This window comes from Eptatretus burgeri, chromosome 4, assembly GCF_056783735.1.
Source record: "Eptatretus burgeri isolate ZD-2024b chromosome 4, Ebu_testis_v1, whole genome shotgun sequence".
Classification (NCBI taxonomy): domain Eukaryota; kingdom Metazoa; phylum Chordata; class Myxini; order Myxiniformes; family Myxinidae; genus Eptatretus; species Eptatretus burgeri.
Genome location: NC_140964.1, coordinates 72,295,557 through 72,316,088, shown reverse-complemented (window position 1 = coordinate 72,316,088; position 20,532 = coordinate 72,295,557). Strand labels below are relative to the sequence as shown.

General features: G+C 44.5%; 1 protein-coding gene across 3 annotated transcripts in view; it reads right to left on the bottom strand.

Annotated features, from left to right (window-relative positions):
- Positions 1-11,973: 11,973 nt before the first annotated feature.
- The window catches only part of LOC147028327 (TGF-beta receptor type-1-like), a 122,110-nt gene continuing 113,551 nt past the window's right edge, over positions 11,974-20,532 (bottom strand). Inside the window, exons 6-7 of one of the 3 annotated variants that reach the window (XM_085878625.1) lie at positions 14,777-14,907; positions 11,974-14,239 (exon numbers count right to left, since the gene is read on the bottom strand). In XM_085878625.1, the coding sequence (XP_085734751.1) occupies positions 14,114-14,239; positions 14,777-14,907 (257 nt within the window). In that variant the 3' untranslated portion in view covers positions 11,974-14,113. The remainder of the gene's footprint in view (positions 14,240-14,776; positions 14,908-20,532) is intronic. The other 2 variants (XM_085878624.1, XM_085878622.1) reach the window with 2 other exon arrangements.

Sequence of the window (20,532 nt, the reverse complement as noted above, 5' to 3'; positions counted from 1 at the left end):
CAACCGCTGTTATCTCTTCATTAAATGTTCTTTTAAAGCCACACGAGGCCTTGAAGTGCAAGGTGCTAAGCTGGCAATTCGCACCACTGCAGCAGGTGGAAAAACTGTTCCAGGAATCACTCATTAATTGAGCTGTTGGTCACGTGGCATCGTTAATTGCGCCTGCAAGGCCCTTAACTAATGACCGAGTCAAAATAGCTCAAGATCGGCATATATAAAGAGCTGAAGGATGCCACCGGAGATGTAGCTGAGAAAAATGTGAATCTGGAGTATCTATCAAGGAGGTGAGGAAGGGATTTTACAGAAGATCCAGATTGGAGTGGAGGAAGTAAAGGAAGAGCTGGGAAATCTAAGAGAAGATAAGGCTCCGGGGCCAGGTAATATAGACCCGAGAGGTTTGATGGAGGTGGCTGAGCAGGTTAGCGAGACGATAACGAATATTTTCAATAGTTCCCTGGAGTCAGGAAAGGTACTGGAGGATTCGAGAGTAGCAAATGTAACAACATGATTTAAGAAAGGATCCAGAGAAGAATTGGGAAACTATAGACCTGTTAGTTTGACTTCAGTTGTGGGGAAGGTGTTGGAGATGTTAATTAAGGACCAGATGAGGGACCATTTAAATAAATACTAATTAATTAAAGGTAGTCAGCATGGGTTTACCAAAGGGAGATCATGTCTAACAAATCTTTTAGAGTTCTACGAAGCAGTTTCTGATTTGGTGGATGAGGGAAAGGCAGTGGACATAATACATCTGGACTTTAAGAAGGCATTTGATAAGGTACCACGTCGGAGGTTGTTCGCCTAACATAATGCATTCATACATACATACCAGAAATCACAATAATCACAATAATCAATCTTTAGTTTCATAGTATCTGTTTAGTTAAGTATACTGTATTACAAGTGAATCAATGTGTTGCGAGTGCATTGGACAGATGAATGTGTGTGCTCATTTCTCCATCTGTTGGGTGGTCGCTAGACTTCCGTTGTTCTCAGGTTTTCCGTCTGTCTGTTTGTATGTAATGGACAGCTCTGGAGGCCAGAGGAGTCAACCGATTTTGATGAAACTTGACTGGTAGGTTCATACCAGGATCTAGTTGTATGCTTTTGAGCACCATTGCTATGGACGCCACCGTTGCCGAGCAACGGGACTTTGAAATTTTTGAAAAAATCCGGAAAATATTTATATGTATTTTTTTTCTTTTTCGAAAATCAAAAATCGGCTTCTGCGCTTTTATGCACACTATAATCAACCTCTTTGTCAAACATTTTCAGCCCGATCCGTCAAAAAATGTATGACGAGTATGCAATTATACAGTGACCACCCATGTCACCTACCGGCTTGTCTAGCTTCTTTCTCTCTATATCCTTCTCTCTGCTCCTCTATATATTCTCTCTATCTTTCTCTTTCTCTCTCTATCCTTTACACCACTGAGTGTAGAGCACGTCCATTCAGCACTTGCTCTGGTGTTGTCACTCTACCTTCTGCTTCCTTAAGTCTCCCGAACCAGTTTGAACCGGGTTAGGTCCCTGTTCCTGGAATCGCGTCTGTTCCTGGAACCCCCTTGGACCTGGATTAAACCAGTTCAGAAGCGACGAAGCTGTGATGGGACAAATCTGGATCAAAAGTGGTACATGCCCCATCGTGGCTAGTCCTATCCACCAGGGAGGTCAGCATAAGCGGACGCAAATAATGAATCATGGAAGATGACCATTGGAGGGTATTCAAAGGTGCCAGCGAATGGAGACGGCGTGCGTAGCAATAAAATAAATAAAAGTGGCAAGAAAGCATGGCAATAAAAGCACGGGAGACAAACATTCCTCGGACTGGCCACCAGCTTAGAATGGTCACCAGCTTAGACTGGTCCTTACCTTAGCTTCATCAGGCTTGTCCTCAGTTTAGCTTGGTCGTCTTGAGTTTAGTTTGGTGGTCCTCAGTTTCTTGGTCCTCGGCTTTTTGGTCCTGGTCTTAATCCGGAGCTTCGGAGTCTCGTATATTGGCGATTCAATGGGGGCTTGCTGTGCCTTGCCTGGTATGTGGCACTTGGAGCGGATGCGTGACGCTGCCCAGCTGGGTGAACTTTTCTTGGGGGTGGTTTTGGGATGTGTTGGCCATTTTGCCTGCTGGTTGCATCATTGGTTAGGGGCACGGCTATGCTGCTGAAGAAGGTCCCCTATTACCAGTACACTGGTGCTCATTTCGCCGACTGAGAAGGATGACAGGCTGAGTCAACCCGCTGGCGTTAATTCAGTGGCCAACGGTGCTCAAACTCAGGACGCTCGGCTCCCAAGCCACCACCCTAACCACTAAGTCAACGCCATGCTGTGTTGGGCATTGAAAAGCTGTGGTGTTATTGGCATCGTGGTAGTTACCTTTTGCCTCCAGGCCAGCAGCAGTTCTGCCTGACCCCACATCGCAATCTATACTCATCAAAGGCAGTGTGCGCGTGCGTGTGCGTGTCAGCATGTCTCCTCCATAACTCCAAAACTATAAAAACCGAGCAGCCTGAAACTTTGAAATCAAACTAAGAAAACTCCAAGTAAGAACAAGAGTGAAAATTTGTTGTTTGTGTTAATTAAAACACCCCTTTTGAAGATAATTAACGGCCTTATTTAATTATATCCTTCATCAGGCGATCCTCGGCCACCTCGCTCTCTGGGGTCTTAAGGCGTTTCCTGGGTCTGGGTTTCTGAAGCCGCCATGTTTTTTGGCCTGCTCAACCTTGCCTCGACTTGGAATGGGCCACAACGATTTCTTCACGATAAAGTTGTTGTTTTCACTTTCCTCACTCATATTATTGAATGCCTGTTCATCATAGCTACGAATCGCTGGGTACATTGCAATTCTTATAAATATCCGGAGACGTCAGCGTTCGTGGCTTGACACTTCAGGTGTCTCTGGGAGGTGTATGTTTAATGTATCACTAATCACGTGCCAAACTAGTCATTTCTGAACAGCCATTTCATTGGAGTGCTTGCTTGAGTGCTTAAGCCACTTGGCGAGCACTCTCCAAGCTGCTTGGTTGTTCGTTTCGGTAAAAGTATCCGTGCTCTCAATGGATAATATCGATTAGACAGACGTACGTGTCCGCCTGTGTTGGGCCCTGGAGCTCCGTGTGGTTTGTGTCTCATCCGCTGAAAATGTGCAATTTTATTTGCACAGGACGTCGCTCTTTTTAACCATTTGTGCCATTTAACCATTTAACCATCTCCTCACTTTGACATCGATACAAATATAAAAACAATAAGGTCCATCCGACCAGGTGATTGCCATGATCGGGCGGTGAAGGCAGGGACCATAGATGGACATTTTGTGTTTTGTGCCTTGATATATTTTTCAATTGAATTTTGTTAATTTCCCACGTGAATTCCTCTTTTAAACAACTCTGTTTAAAGGTAAATCTTTGTGTTTGTCGTTTTTAATGTGTTTTATGTGTGTGTACATATATAAACTGTATTACTATTAATATGGAATTGGCAAAGCCTAGAAGCAAACGTACAATTCTTCTTACATTCGCTTCTGACTTTACCTATAACTTGTTCACAACTGTATACTTGCCAACTATACCGTGGTACGTGTAAGCGCCGCACAGCTGATGATTTTGACGCAATTTCCGGTTACTTCGGCCTGGATTCGGGATCAGCGATCAAATAATGTAAATCACGATTAAAAATTATTTTTTGATGATGCGGGAGATATCTTTATTAAAATTAACTTTGGGAAAAAAATAATTGAATAACTAAATAAACAATCACTTCTGGTCAAGAATAAAAGAAATTAAAACTTCCGGAAAGAGTTTCAAAATCACTGTTATACCGGTATTTCAAATCACTGTTATTTGAAAATCACCGGTAATGTTAAATACAAAATAACCACTTCCTGTCATGAAAACAATTAGACTGGTCAATATACAACCAGAACAGCCGTACCCCAAAAAAATTGCAAATTTTTGTTTTATTGCATTTCCTTATATTTTAAGACTTACTTAGGAACAAATCAAAAGTTGGACAGAAATGGACCATGGGAAAGTAAAAAATTTTGACATGATAAAAATGTCCGAAAACCATGCACGATTCACTACGTCGAAAACGAACCACTATGCAGATTATTCCATGGTATGTTTCCTCCGAATATATATCTAACATAAATATCTCGGTTTCAGGGGCGGAGAATGCTCTGATGGTATTCAATGTATATGGCCAATGTAAATTGACTGCATGCTTCTAAAAGATCTCATTTTTGTATTTTCAGAGATAGAAAATGAACTCTTTATATGGTAAAGAGACCTGCCCTTTATGCCAAAGGGGATTGTACTGTGAGGAAACGGTATTAGTTCGTGAGAAAGGAGCAGAAGGCATCAACCGTGCAAGTGCCGAAAGGGGTGTTGACATCAGAATTCTAGCTGGTACCAGTGTTCACAAATCATGCCGAGTGAATCACATAAACAAAAAGGACATTGCTTTAACCAAGAAGGATCATGCGGAATCAGGTCCATCAGTCAAGAGGAGTGCTCGCATTTCCCTGGGACCATATGACAGTAAAACACATTGCCTTTTCTGCGGCACTGAAGTTAAGGAAGAGGACCCAAAGCGATGCCATGCAGAAACAGGCAGTTTTGGCTCCGTGAAGACTGACGCATTTGTTAAAACTATATCAGTTCATTGCAAAACAAGGAGTGATGAATGGGCCATTGCTGTTCAAGGCCGCATTGAATATTTTGAGGGTGATCTCCATGCAGCTGACTGTGTGTACCACAAGTCCTGCAACATTAATTTTCGCACAATGCGAAACATTCCACAACGGTTCAAGCCGACTGCATCAAACAATAGACGAAAAATGGGAAGGCCTAAGGACAGTGACCAGAATGAGGCTTTCGATAAGGTGTGCTCTTTTCTTGAAGACAATGATGAGGAACAGTTAACAATTACAGACCTCGTGGCGAGAATGGAACAATACCTGGGCGATATTGAATCCAATGCATATGGGAACCAATACATGAAGGAACAGCTTAAAAAACGATATGGTGAATCTATATTCATGGCAGAGGGTGGAGGCTTCAAAGACATTGTGACATTCAGAGAAAAAAAACGTCCCAGATCCTCCGTGACCACTACAATGCACCACGAGAAGATGATGAAGAAGCACAAAAACGTGCAATTCTTCAGACTGCTGCAAAACTAATAAAAAGTGACATAAAAACAACAGTTGCACCACATGGGGATACATACCCAACTACTGCAGACCTAAGCCTTACTGCTGCATTGGGTTATGTCCCAGCTAGCCTGCGATTCTTGCTGCAGCATCTTTTGGTCGGGAAAGATACATCTAGGGAGGTTGCTGGTATTGGACAAGCAGTCATCCAAGCAGTGCGTCCAAGGGCTGTAATTGCACCATTGCAGCTTGGTCTTGCAGTGCAAATGCATCACTTGTATAGGTCTCGTTTCTTGATAGATAGTCTACCAACCTTTGGCTTTTCCTCATCTTACTCCGAAGTGCATGGTTTTAAGTAAATGCAGCCTCTTCTCTTGCTCCGGATGTGTTTGGAGGTGACACCGACATTCTTGATACATCCTTGTTATTTGCTGGAGACAATGTGGACCACCAGATCATAATGTTGGATGGAAAGGGTACCTTTCATGGGATGGGCATGATAGCAGCTATTACACCAGGGCGGCAATCTAGCCACATCATATCTAGAAAGAAAATGTCTGACAGGAAGCTCGTCGAACTGACGAAGATCAATATAATAGATTACCGCTATGCAGAGCACATCAACCGCAACCTCAAATTTCAGCCCCTCCCTTTGTTATCAATTTGTGATCGCACAATTGACATATTATGGGAGATGTCATTTTGCTTCGAAAAGAGTGCACCAAATTGGCAAGGCATGATGCACTTTCTGCATAAGGAGTGTGATCACCCAGGGAAAGCCTCAATACAGTTTCTCCCAATGATTGATATGAACCCAGGTGACAAAACCTGCATCTTGTCAACTCTTGATTACCTGAGCAAACTTGCATCAAAACACAACATGCCAGCAATCATCACATTTGACCAACCGCTGTTTTGGAAGGCCTCTGAGATAGTGAATGCTCTTCCCGCTGATAACCCAATCCATAATGCAGTGCTACTGCTTGGGAGCTTCCACACATTAATGAATTTGTTGGGTGCCATTGGAAGTTTCATGGATGAAAGTGGACTGAAAGAGATCCTGGAAACAGTGTATGGTCAAAATGCTGTTGTGCACATGCTGAGTGGGAAGGCGGTGCAACGTGCTTTTCATAGCCATTTGCTTGTGGATCAGTGTCTTACACGTCAGGTTGTTGGCAAGATTGTGGAAGTTGACCCTGGGTTTCAAGAACAAGTGGCAGAACTGGAGCGACTGTACATTTCCCTGGAGACTGTCGAAAGTGACACTATAGAGTCTGTGTTGCAATCAGAGTGCATTCATTTCATTGACAATAGATTGAATCAGGAAAGGAATAAACTTGCAAAGGACTCGAAAACCAGTGCACTTTGGATCAACTACCAGCGTATGTTGGGAATTGCAAGGACACTTGTGGCAGCTGATCGGACGGGGTCCTGGGAGATGCATCTCCAAGCCATATCAGCTTGCTTGCCGATATTTGCAGCTGCTGGCCATCCCAATTACCTGAAGTCAGCTTGACTCTATCTCGAGAAGATGCTTGCGTTAGACGATGACAACCCTGAGGTTCATCAGAAGTTCCAATCTGGTTATCATGTAATCCGACGCAGTGACCAATACTGGGCTGGCCTAGGCTCTGATCCTGTGATAGAACAGACATTAATGCGCTCACTGAAAAGCCAAGGGGGGCTGACTCGAGGAAGTGGGATGTCAGAGCACCAGAGAGCAGTTTGGACTCTATCTTCAACCATATCGTCCTCCTACAACCTTGCTATGCAAGAACTGACCTCGAGTAGCTACTCAACAAGTGAACAACATAAGGAGTTGACAACATCCAGGGTGAGTCGAGATGAAGCTGATCGTGGCAAAGTTGCCGAAAAACTGGACAGCTTCACACCATTTTCTGATGACAAGTCATTGCGCAATATCATCACAGGGGTTACTGCAAATGAGGATGTCAATGTTCATGACCTATTCAAAGTAGGTAGTGACATTGTCAAGAAGATGGATGATCACCCAGCTTACTCCTATTCACACAAAAGGAGTTCTAAAGTCAAGACACTTGCATCCAGCAGCGCATTCAAAGTTGCTGAGGACCGCACAATAGATCCAGCGTTACTATTCCAGAGGTTCTTAGTCGTGTCACAGACGGGAGATCACCAGATAGGTGAAGTGATAAAATATGAACTCTGCCCATACCCAATGTCTCTTTTTGAGGCAAAAAAAAACACCCTGCGCCAGCCAGATAAACCACAGTTGGCAGAGGCAATAAGGAATTATGCTACAACCAAATCTGACAATGCTGTCAACCAGACAGTTCCAGGAACAGATCACTATGTTCTTGACGGGGGATCACTTATTCACCGCTTAAAGTGGACAGAGGGATTCACCTACAGTTCCATTGCAGATGAATATGCCTCATTTACAGTCAGACACTATGGCAAAGCTACTGTTGTGTTTGATGGTTATGAGGCTGGGCCAAGCACAAAGGACTGTTCTCATCAACGTCGGAATAGAAACAAGAATGCCACCAAGGTTAACATTACGGAGTCAACAAAATTTGTTGGGAAAAAGGAGGACTTTCTGTCGAATGAGTCAAACAAGCAGGCAATGATACTGTTGATTATAGAGGTGTTGCGCAAGGAAGGCTGTGAGGTGATCCAAGCAGAGGGAGATGCTGATGTTGAGATCGCAAAAGCGGCTTCCAGATCTACAACCCTTATTGGAGAAGATACAGATCTCCTTCTCCTCCTGCTCTTCTATATGGTGGACACAAACTGCATTGAACTCTATTTCCGTTCTGACAAGGCAAAATCAAATGTCTACAATATCAAAGTCCTTCAGCAGATACTTGGAAATGCAGTCTGCAGAGATATATTGTTCCTTCATGCATTAACTGGCTGTGACGCAACGTCTCGTATCTTTGGGATTGGAAAGAAGTCAGGGTTTCAAAGAATCATCAAGAAAGAAAATGAACTGATAGACAGCTCAAAGGTGTTCTGTAAACCACAGCAGAGTCAGGATGTTATTGAAACTGCAGGCTGCAGAGCAATGGTGGCATTGTTTAAAGCAAATCAGAACGACTCATTGGCATCGATCAGATACAACATTCTCTGCAAAAAGGTTGCAAGGGCTAAGGCATTTGTTACTGCTGAAAGACTGCCCCCGACATCCGCTGCCTGCAAGTTTCATTCTCTGCCGACCTATTACCAGGTCATGGAATGGATGGGCTTTTGTTGTGGAATGGAGCCAACGGAGTGGGGATGGAAGATAGAAGGAGGAAAACTTGTTCCAGTGATGACAGACAAAAGCCCTGCTCCAGACATACTACTTCAGATGATTCACTGCAACTGTTCAGGGGGGTGCAAAACACTAAGGTGTTCATGTAGGAAGCATGGATTAGAATGCACCAGTGCATGTGGACATTGCCAGGACAGCAACTGTGACAATATGAGTGTTGAACCAGAGATAGAGGAGGAGGAGGATGATGAAACTGGAATCTAAGACCAGAAGGCATCTTCCACATGTGTCAAAATTGTCCAATTTTTTATATGTTGCTTTCCATGTCATAGACTGGCAGAAACAATCAAAGAACATATATTTGTGCAAATATTTACTTTAAATTGTGAATGGTCTCAGGATTAGCACTGCATAAACTACCAGCAACGATCATAATACAAATATTGGTGCAAAATTAACTTTAAATTGTTCGTGGTCTGATGATTATCAGTCAATTTTTTGACGTTTTATCTGCCGGCAGCCATCTTGTTTTCTGACGTCACTGAGGGACTTTCCCATGCGTCAAAATTGTCCAACTTTTAATATGTTGTCTTCCACATCATAAACTACTAGAAATAAGCAGAAAACAAAACTTTGCAATTTTTTGGGGGGTCAGGCAGTATATTGACCCGTCTAAATCACTTTGGGGAAAAAATAATTGAATAAATAAATAAATATTTCCGGTCATTATCTCCCGGCATGCATCATTCCCCACGACAAAAACCGGAAACAAAAAAAACCCAGAAACAAAACAAAAACGGAAGCAAAAGGGTCATAGCCAACGACACGGATTCACAATTGCCAGGGTATTTTGTTGTTTCCTATTCTCTCATGTGCACGCGTTAAGTAATATTCACAAGATGGAAATAAAACCCAATCGTGTTTAAACACCGCACAGCGTTTAACAACAACCGGAAGCAAAAGGTCATATCCAACGACACAGATTCCAAATAGCCAGGGGTATTTCGTTGTTGTTATTGTTGTTTCCTATTCTCTCACGTGCACGCGTTAAGTATGAAGGTCACTGCGTTCGCTATAAGAGAAGTGTGTGTGTTTGTGTGTGTGTGTGTGTGTGTGTGTGTGTGTGTGTGTGTGTGTGTGTGTGTGTGTGTGTGTGTGTGTGTGTGTGTGTGTGTGCGTGTGTGTGTGTGCGTGTGCGTGTGCGCGCGCGCGCGTGCGCGCGCGCATATGGGGTTTCATGATGTGGAATGGAGTCCTCCCAGGGTGGGCTCAAAGTATCCACCTTCATTTTAGTAAGGGCTCACGATTCATGGACCAAGTTGTGAAGTTTTTCAGGATCGTTACTGAGCCCAGGACAGCTTACAACTGTAGTTCGTTTGGAGTAATATTTCCAGGGATGGTTTTTAATATCTTTGTTATGTTCTTTGTTTTCATTCTTGTTGCTCCAACTATCACTGATAAACTTTGGCATTCTTCAGCTTCCAGGATCTTTTCACTTCATGCTTGAGGTCTTGGTATTTGGTAATTTGCTTGATTTCTGCATTGTTATTTCAAAGTAATTGGAATTAACACCTCACTAGCAATGCCTTCTTCTCTTTTTTTTTTTTGCACCGAAGTATGATATCTGGTCGCAATGCTTTGTTTTCGATGTTCACGCCCGATGGGATCATAAGGTCGTACATGAGCGGTACTTCATTGTTTTCAGTGATTGCTTTTGGTTCACTTTCCCACAAATTTTCCGGAATTGGAATATCAAAATTTTGTAAGATATGCCAGCAGATTACTTTACAAACTCTGTTGTGTCGTTGTGTGTACAGTTGTTCTAACGGGTTTTTTTTGTTTTGTTTTTTCGTGTTTGGTCATTAAGCATCATATATCATTCTCTTTGCTGACCCCACCTCCATCCTTCAACTGTCTTGTTTTTTTCATCCTCTCCCCAACCCTTTTCTCTCACTCTGTCCCCTCCTCACTCCCCCTACTCATAAGTAGCACTCTCCTCTCACACCTCTGTCACTCTCTCAGTGTGTGTGTGTGTGTGTGTGTGTGTGTATGTGTGTCTCTCTCTCTCTCTCTCTCTCTCTCTCTCTCTCTCTCTCTCTCTCTCTCTCTCTCTCTCTCTCTCTCTCTCTCTCTCTCTCTCATGCACTCATCCCTCCCGCAGTGAATAGCAACATTTGATGAGGTGTCGCTCTCCCTACCACCCCCCTAACTCCCCTTTCTTCATCTTCTTTGCTTCCCCTTTCCCCTCTCCCCCTACACCTGCCTTCTCTCTCTCTCTCCCCCTCCCTCTTTCTCTCCCCCCCCCACTTTCTTGATCCGTCGGCGAAGCGACAGGTTGTATTTGCTAGTATACACTATATAGCAGCCTTTGTTGGCCTCAGAACGGGTGTCAAGGCCAATGTGTGGTAGATTTTGAAGTACCGACACCCAAAAGTTGGGGCCTTTAGGTGCTCCGGTTCAGCCATGAAAGAGTAATGTTTAAACGCACAAACACTTGAAAATATTCCGAAGATTTCAATATTTTCAGTGTACAACATGTACTGCAACCATAACATAGTTTTGTTTCTCATGCGATGCTGCATACCCCACCCAAGCTAAGTCACCCGATCAATATCAGGTTATTTAGACTTCAGCAAAACCATCAAGAAGATTGAAGTTTAAAGCTGTTGAAAAAATTTACCTGGCAGTGCACCATGGTAATGATGGGCCAAATGGCCTCATTTCCTTATTTGAGGTCAGTTTCTTCATTTTATGATGTACAAACACACATGCATACATATAGAGAATTGTCTTGCAAGGGGGTGGGGGAGGTTGTGCTCATGACATGACCATGGGTACCCCCAGAAGAGAAAAAGTAAAATGGGACCATACTCTCTGCAGATTGTTGGTGCTGCTTAAGCAGTCTCCTTCGCTACTAGGCACAATCCTGGACAGGTTGCCATTCTGACATAGTACACCAGCATGCTGGTACTCATTTTGCCGACCTCAGAAGGATGACAAGCCAAGTTAGCCCCACGTGGTATTAATTCAACAGCTGAGGGGGATTTGAACTCGGGACCCTGGGATCCAAAGCCCACCATCCTAACCATTAAGCCAACACCAGGTACCCCCAGGATGTATGTAAAATCTGGTGGAGATTTGACCGGTGTATTTTTCTCTGATATTTGGCTGTACACACACAAACATATGGAAAATTGCCTTGTAAAGTGGGAGGGAGGGGAGGAGCTGAAGCCGGTTCCTTCAGTGATTCTTGACCAATTCCTAAGATGGTGATCACTTCCCCAACAGAGAGGGTCTGTTCCATTTTCCTTTTTATCACTTGGCCCATGGCCACCAACTCTCGCAGAGTTGCTGCTCCCCCTTGAGGAGCTGGTGCTACAGCCCCCATTTTTCATTGTGGAACACGCCATATATCTTAGTGGACATAGGCAATGTCTACATCCAGGTCCTTTGTTTAATTTTATAAATGCCCTTCAAAATGTTGTTTACGAGTGAAGTAGATGATGAACCCACTGGTATAATTCGAGCTCCCTACTGCTTAGTAATTGCTTTGGCAGCCCCGAGTGACTCGATGAATGGTATGGGTGACCAGCGCACACAAATCGATGCAATAAAATGGCATCAAATCTGAAGGACAGACAAAGAGTAGGAGAAAACTGCACATCCACTTTAATAAATTAGTTTCAAACTTTCTACATCACTTCTGGGAAAAATACTTAAACATCAATTCATAAAGAGTATTTCCAGCAGGTCTTTGATTTAAGTAACATGGAAATACAAAAACAATACACTCAATCCACTGAAATACAAGTATTTAATTAAAGTGCAAAGGTTCACGTAAACACAAGGTGGATCACACTGTTTAATGAATGACACATGCATTGAAAGAAACTAGCAGAAAGCTACAACCTATGTGGTGATTAAGGTATTGCAGCAAACACTTTTAGTCTCCAAGCAACCATTCTGTTCACATAACTTTTATAAACAGATTGATGGACGCATCAAGTGATCATGAATGTCCCCTCTGTTCAGCTGTGATAAGGTTAATTTTTAAATTAAAGTGTTTTTCTGCCTTGGCAAGAACGATTATTGACAATATGAGATTTTGTGCAGGTGTGAAAAACAAATGAACATTATGAATCTTTGTATGATTGTTGAATTAAACATTTTCTCAATTTCCTTTTTCATTAAAAAAAATAATAATAATTGCATATTTTAGCTGTAATCTCAGCTGTTGGTCTAAAAACACTCCAGCCTGGCCTGAGTGACTAATAGTGGGGCAACTTAGCTAAATATAGCATCAATTGTGCATTTTGTGAGGAAAGCACCAAATTTGGCACACTAGTCGCCTCCTATCATATTATGAACACATTTGGATATTGGGCCATCTCAAAATTTTTGATGGCAGTGGAAAATGGCTGCCACAGCCATCAGCGGCTGAATTTGAGATGGCCCGATATCCAAATCTGTTCATAATATGATAGGCTACGAGTGTGCCAAATTTGGTGCTTTCCTCACAAAATGCACAATTGTTATGCTAAGTTGCCCCACTATAATGAATTGTGTTGTATGAAATTGTCTTTAAAGTTTCCAGAGCCGTTGGTTTTTAACTCCGTCTTTAGTTATGTTGAGCTGCAAAAAGGATGGCCAGAGGTCTACACACTTTCTTCTGAGCTGTCTAACCTGGTATGGAATCCATACCTGGCTATAAACTGCCACCCTGGTGTTGCACAGGCAGCGATATGGTCTCTCGGATATGGACGTTAAACTTGGCGTCCTATTTGATAACATTAGTCGGTGGATGTTAAAGATCCGATGTTGTATTTTGCGAAAAGTAGGCGAGTTGTTGCTGATACACTGAACAAATTACTTATTCCTGCCCAAATCACCTTCAGTGAGGTATACGGCGTCAGAGCGATGATCCCTCGACGATTGGTTTTAGCCTTCAAATGTTTCCCGACTCGTTGTGATACACCTCGGAGCTCGATGAAGAACTGTCTAATTTTTACTTATTATTATTATAGTTGTATTTTCTCTCTACTCAAGAATTGGTGACTCAAATTTCCTTGCTCATCCTAAAGACAGCAACTTGAACTTGTCGCTTTTGAGCACTTCCCACCCCATCCCCCTTTTTTGGGCTACCCTATGATTATTGTGCAACCCAAAACTTGGTTTTCTTTCGTGATGCACCAATTATAGAAATAAAAAAACTAAAAACATTGGCCGGTGATTGCTTTCTTTTCTCGATTGTCAAAGCATTGCATCATTTCAAGCAATTGAGAATCAACATTGGAGGAGCTTAGAGCTACCAAGGATTGTCTTGGATTACATAATTATTTCCTTCTTAGAACGTTTATTCTGGAATAGCAAAGAGTGGAAAAGGTGCTCAACTTGATATGGGGGGGGGGGATAGGCGGGGCTGGGTTCCAGAAATGAATCCTACTGTCCTGTACAATCCACCTGTTTTCCTGATGATGGATAACATTACCAGCTGCCAGGTGAAAGTAAGAAAATACTTTTTACATTTTTATTCTAAAAATGTTATGAAAGCATATAATAAATTTTCAGATATACCAACAGTAATTTTCGGTTTTGAAATTAGACGTACAAATTATTTTTTGGACCCAGAATGATCTCGACACACATTTTTACAGCCACTCTCTGGGACAGCCAGACAGTACTTCTGTTCACTCATGACCATTGAGGTTCTGACATCCAATGCACGCTCACATCTTTTCATCATTGGTGACGTCTAGCTTTGCCAAGGACTTTTTGATACGAAGGGCGGTGAGTCGTGCGGCGGCGTTTCCAAACCAACACTCTCGCATGAGTCGTCCCATAAGACGCAGGGCCTGTAACAAGATGGAAGATCATTAGCAATACCATCAACGTGAGAGTTCGGATATTTGTTTTATTAGTCGAGGTGATACACCACTTGTGTGGTTGCAGTTGTGTGCATACCTTTGGAAGAGAAAGAGGGTGATAGTGACTGTTATAGGCAGTGCTATCACAGTCAAATGTGTTTTATTACGTCTGATTGACTCAGATGTTGATTTTCAAACCAGTCTTGATGACTAAGAATTGAAAGTTCCCAGTAAACTGTTTTTCATCATTATGTATGTTAACAAATACAGTGTGCTTGTCTAAAGCAATGACAAAGTTACATCAAAATTATGACATTGATGAAAAAAGTTGCAAACAAGCAGCAGTACAGCCCAAACAAATACCTCTGATACTGTTGGCCAAAATGGTGCTGTGATTAAACTTGCCTCCTGGGTTGTTTTATTTTATTTTCTTATTGACATCAAATTTTGAAATGATAAAATCATCGATCTGACCACCGACTTAAAATAAAGCCAGACTTGAGTTTCGGAGTAGGGCTGACTCACCTCACAGTTCTGCCAAAAGTTGTGGATGCTTGGTCTAATATTCTGTTCGCAGATGACCTTCCTCATATCCTCGACTGACGGATCTGCAGGAACCATGTCGTAGTATGGCAGCTGGTATTCTTCTTGCATCCCTGAGTGAATTGAAAATGGAAGGTCAAATGAAGAGATTAAAAAAAGAGGAAGGTAGGAAGAGAATAAGAAAGTCAGCAATAGAGTAAAAAAAAATATGGGGCCAAATAATAAAAAACAAAACAAAGGAAAGTCAGGGCCAAATAAAGGAAGGTGGGAGGAAAATGAAATCCAGGTGATAGGGTCAGAGCAAAATAAAGTGTGCGTGCGGTTGATGCTCAGAGCATTCATCCTTCTTAAAAGCAAAGTAACTTTATTCTCTGTTGAAGGTCTAACACTTGAAACATCAAAATGAAGAACTAGTCTTTTGGGGAAGGCTTGTGTCGATCTGCTTCGGCAGACAGGTAAAACGATGGAAGGAATCAACAGGATGTCGATTGAGGGATGTTAAATGCCATGGGAAGCAAGGAGAATCTGATGTATCATCATATCTGACGAAGAGTTAATGCCTGAAATGCAGATTGTCCCTGTTTATCATGGCAGTTGGCATACCTCAATCACATGCATGCCTGGTGTTGGCTTAACGGCTAAAGTGGTGGACTTGGGATCCTTGAGTCCTGAGTTCAAATCCTGCTTGGCTGTTGAATTAATACCAGGTGGGGTTGACTCAGCCTGTCATTCTTCTGAGGTTGGCAAAATGAGTACCAGCTTCCTGGTATCCTGCGTCAGAGTGGCAACCTGTCCATGATTGTGCCCAATAGCCAAGGAGACTGCTTCGGCAGCACCAACACTCTGCACAGAATATGGTCCCGATGGATGGATGGAATCACATGCTCTTGATTTCATCCGTCATTGTACCTGTCTGCCAATACAGATTGATACTAGCCCTCACAGGAGAAACTAGTCCTTCCTTCGAAATACAAGTTGAAGTAGTGCCTGTTCATGAGGGTACTGTTTTTGCATTGATGATGCAAAAGCACTTAAGTATTGTTCTTCTCAAGTTTGATTTATTCATGGAAAGTTGTTTCGTAATAATCATTCCTTTCTCCATGATAAAAAGTGACAGCAATGTATATCCAGTCCTTATAATTTCCATGTGGGGAAATACTTACTGTCAAGTATCAATACGACATCCTTTTGTTCTGTTTTTTTCATTCCTATGTGTCTATCCGTCATTTGCTTCGTTTCAAATTAAATTATTTTCTGTGCATATATATCTTTACTGTAATTGAATTCCCGCTTCAGTTTCCCCCAAAAAGTCTTACTCATTACAATTAATGAAAAGTGCAATCCCTGGAGTTTCGGCTACATTGTTACGGATGAGTAAATCCTCTATAAATCCCATATGAATCCGATATATGATTGAGAAATGCTAAGGTGCTCTGTGAAAGGCAACTCGAGTTGCAGTCAGGTCAGGTCAGGTATGGGAGCATGTGCCAGAACAGTGCGTCGCTGCGTCCACTTTCCGCCGGTACTCCAGGGGCCTCCGTCTGGCCTTCCCCCAGGCAGATGCCAGGCCCATCCCCATCTCCTTGAGATGCTGGTCAACCTGCTGCAACCACGAGGCACGTGGTCGGCCCATTGGCCTCCTCCACTCACGAGACTCCCTCGCTGAGAGAATCTGGTGAGCAGGATCAGCGTCAGGAAAACGAGCCACATGTCCATACTGACGCTCACGGACCATGCAGGTAACAAATCTCATCCGAGTCTCTCTCAGCAACCGCTCGTTGGACACAAAATCTGACCAGTGATAGCCAAGGATTCTCCGAAGAGACCTGGTACCAAAGGAATTAAGTCTCCATCTCAGATCCTTGGTCAGAGTACAAGTCTCGCAACCATAGAGCAAGACTGGAAGTACCAAGGACCTGAAGACTCGGACTTCCGTCCTCCCGCACAGGTACCGGCAGTGCCACATCCCATGATCCAGTGAATCCATGACTCCCCAGGCCCGACCCAGACGTCTATTGACCTCTGCCTCACAGCCAGCAGAGACATGAATATCACTGCCAAGGTAAGTGAATCTCTCCACGACCTCAACATCCTCACCACAAACAGGCACAGACAGGACAGCAGCATCCATGATGTCATTGAAAGCCTGGATCTTAGTTTTGACCCAAGAAACCCGTAATCCCAGTGGCTCCGACTCCTCATTCAGCACCTCGAGGGCCCCCAAAAGGATATCTAAAGTCTCCGCAAAGATGACTGCATCATCTGGGAAATCAAGGTCTGAGATCTTGACATTCCCAAACGATGCACCGCAGCTTGATCTCTCCGACATCCTCCCTCGAATCCAGTCCATACAAGTGCTGAAAAGTGTGGGGGCCAGTACACACCCCTGAGGAGCTCCAGTAACAACTGGAAATAAGTCAGAGATGGTACCACCACACTTCACAGCACTCTCAGTACCAGAGTAGAGTTCAGACATCAGATCGATCAGTTTTGGTGGCACCCCACAAAGACCAAGAATCCTCCAGAGGACATCCCGATTCACTGAATCAAACGCTTTACAGAGATCAACATGAGCTGCAAGCAGCCCCTGCCGAAACTCTCGTCTGCATTTGGTGAGGACACGAAGAGCAAGGATACGGTCAATCGTTGACCTCTTTGGTGTACCGCCTGACTGCTCTGGACGCTGGTGCTCAAGCAGATGGTGGTGAACCCTATCAAGAATTATCCGATCAAAGACCTTGCCCGGCACTGAGAGCAGCATCACCCCTCGATAGTTGTTGCAGTCTTTGCGATCACCCTTCCCTTTCCAGAGAGGGACAACAAGGCCCCTCTTCCAATCAGTTGGGATGATGCCTGTGTTTCAGGCAGAGCACAACACTGCATGCAACGACACGAGTGCAGCATTTCCACCAGCCTTGAGAAGTTCAGCATGGATGCCACAGATCCCTGGAGCTTTACCCTGTTTCAACCGGTTCACCGCAGCCCGTGTTTCCACAAGCGAAGGTGGACCACAATTGATTGGAGGGTCAGCAACAGGGATTGTAACACCATTGACGTCCAACTCGACAGCTGGTGGATCAGCCTGGTACAACCGCTCAAAGCAACCGACCCAGCAGGCTTTCACTTCAGACTCCTCTGTTAAGAGCCTACCACTCTCTGCTCTAACTGCAGTGCTCCGAGGGATGGGTTTGGATGAATGCAATGCGCGAATTCCCCTGAAAGCGGGACGAGAATCACCTGTCCACAGGTGATGCTCTACCCCCTCACAGATTCCTCGCACATAGGCCTCCTTGTCCACCCTTAGTGCACGTACAGTTTTACGCCTCAGCTCCCTGAACAGTTTAGGTCTGCCATTCAGCCTGGCCCTGTGCCTCTGGTCAATGGTATCCATTGTCCCTTGAGAGACAAAATTCTTCTTTGCCCTGCGGTGAGTTCCAAGACATCCACCGGAAACATCAAGGACGGTGGTCTTGAAGGTAATCCATAACTCTTCAGGACCCCACAAAGTGCCCAGAGACACCCCAAGTGTCCACTCAGCCTGTTCGCAAACTCCTGAGCTACTCTCTCATCCTTGAGCTTGCCAACATCCAGCCTAGGCTGGGATGGTACCATTCTCCAGGATTTAAGGTGCAGCTTTAGAGTTGCTACAACAAGCCGGTGGTCAGTATTGAGGAACTGAGCACTCCGGTAGACCCTGCACTTCTAGATCATCCTCCAGCGACCGTCAACGAGGACATGGTCAATCTCCTTTGCCACCCCGCCAGCGTTGGAATACCAAGTCCAGCGATGAGCTTGTGGGCGCTGAAACCATGAACCGGCCACCCTAAGTCCATGACTTCTTGCAAAGTCAAGGAACTTAGTGCTATTCTGGTTCATAGTTCCTGAACCATGGGGACCAACACACACGTCTCATAACCATCCCTATCAGTTCCATTCGATGCATTGAAATCCCCCAAGACGAGAAGTGTATCTCGCCTGGGGCACTGATCAACCACAGACTCGAGCATGGCGTAGAATGTGTCCTTCACGGTGAGGTCACTCGCCTCAGTCGGAGCATAGACAGAGACCAGGGAAATGACACCTAAGGAGTGACGAATCCTTAGTCTCATAATACGCTCGTTGACCAGTGTTACCTCAATTATCATTGGGGTCAGCTTATTGGACACAGCTACAGCAACTCCTTGAGTATGGTAACTATCAGAGTGACCAGACCAATAGTAGGTGTAACCACCCACCATTATCTCGCCGCAATCCGGTCTCCGAACCACAGAGAGAGCTGCAATCCCGATGTCCAAACGCTTGAGCTCAGATGATAACAGAAACAGGTGATCATCCTCTCTTAGGGATAGGACATTCCAGGCACCCACCCGAAGGGACCGCCTCAGGTTAACCCAAGGAGACCGCCGTCTGGTGGACGACACCTCGGCACCACTCCGACACACTCTCCCGCAATCTGACCCAGGGAGGTTACCCCCGTTTTTCCCTCCTTTCATCAAAGATTGGGGGTCCCGAAGGCTTTGCTCCAATCCCGTCATCCGGTGAGCTGCCCTGCGAAGGGAAGCTGCACAGGATGTACTCCCACGGAGTGGGTTTTCAGATTTTTTTTGTGTGTTTTGCGGAATGAAGGGTTTTACGGTGGCCGGAGTGCACATCCTGCCACCAACCTCCTAATAAAAAAGGAACCCAACTGCAGGAGGACGTCCGCAGACACAGTTGGGCACTAGATATGGATGGCCGTTGGCTCACAAGGAGCTCCTCCGCCCTTTGACAGGTTTTGTTTTTAATCCTGCTGGGTGTCCATATCCAAACACCCTCCTCACCAGAAAACCTGGTGGGGGAGACGGTTTAGTCGCTGACAACCCGACCATGGAACAGGTTAGTACAGGTTTACATGGTACCTGTAGCAGGTCACAGATCTGACCTGACCTGACCTGAATTAAATGTTGCAGTGAATTAAATGAATGTGATGTAAATGTGGGAGGAAAAGGTTACATGTGCAGACAGCAAATTGCGTCATTGGCATCGTGCCATCGAGATGGATTGTCGACAGTACTTTGAAGATGACTTGTGTTGAGGCTTCTCGGTTCAATCAACAGGAGCATTACACTCTGACGTTAATGTGAAAGATTTGTTACGGAAAACAACGCTCTGAACCAATTGTCAAGCTTTCATCAATCTTTGGATTCAAACGGTGTGTCGCCTTGCTTTGAGATTGACCTTGCGTGAGTGCCATTAAAAAGGTGAAATGATGAGCGTTCAGGAGAAGGCAGAAGCAACACGGAGGAGATCTTGGCGGAGAACCTGCAGTGCATGGAGCCTTGGAGCGGTGGAGTGCTGGGATGTTTGTGTTGCCAAGCAAGGGCCAAATGGACGGGGAACAGCGGAGACAGGCTGTTACGGCATCGTGAGCCTGCATCATTGAGCACACAGTAACCACAGGCCTGGTTGATTGATCCAGTGCACCTGGCCGGTGTGCAGAATCACACCTGCTGGCAGATTGGTTGTGCTCACGAAGAGCCAACACAGTACTCGGCGTGCAAAACAGTCCCATGGTTTCACCTCACGCCAACAGCTTCCCTGGGCAGTAGTGCGCCAAGTTCATTCCTTCCACCCCACGTCTTCTCATGGTTCAGCTCGAGAAGCGGTGAGATTCCGTACTGCATCATTATTCCTGCGGGGCTCACACCACTCCACACACAAGGCTGTCCGTTCATTTGTACTCACTTCCACAAGGCAAG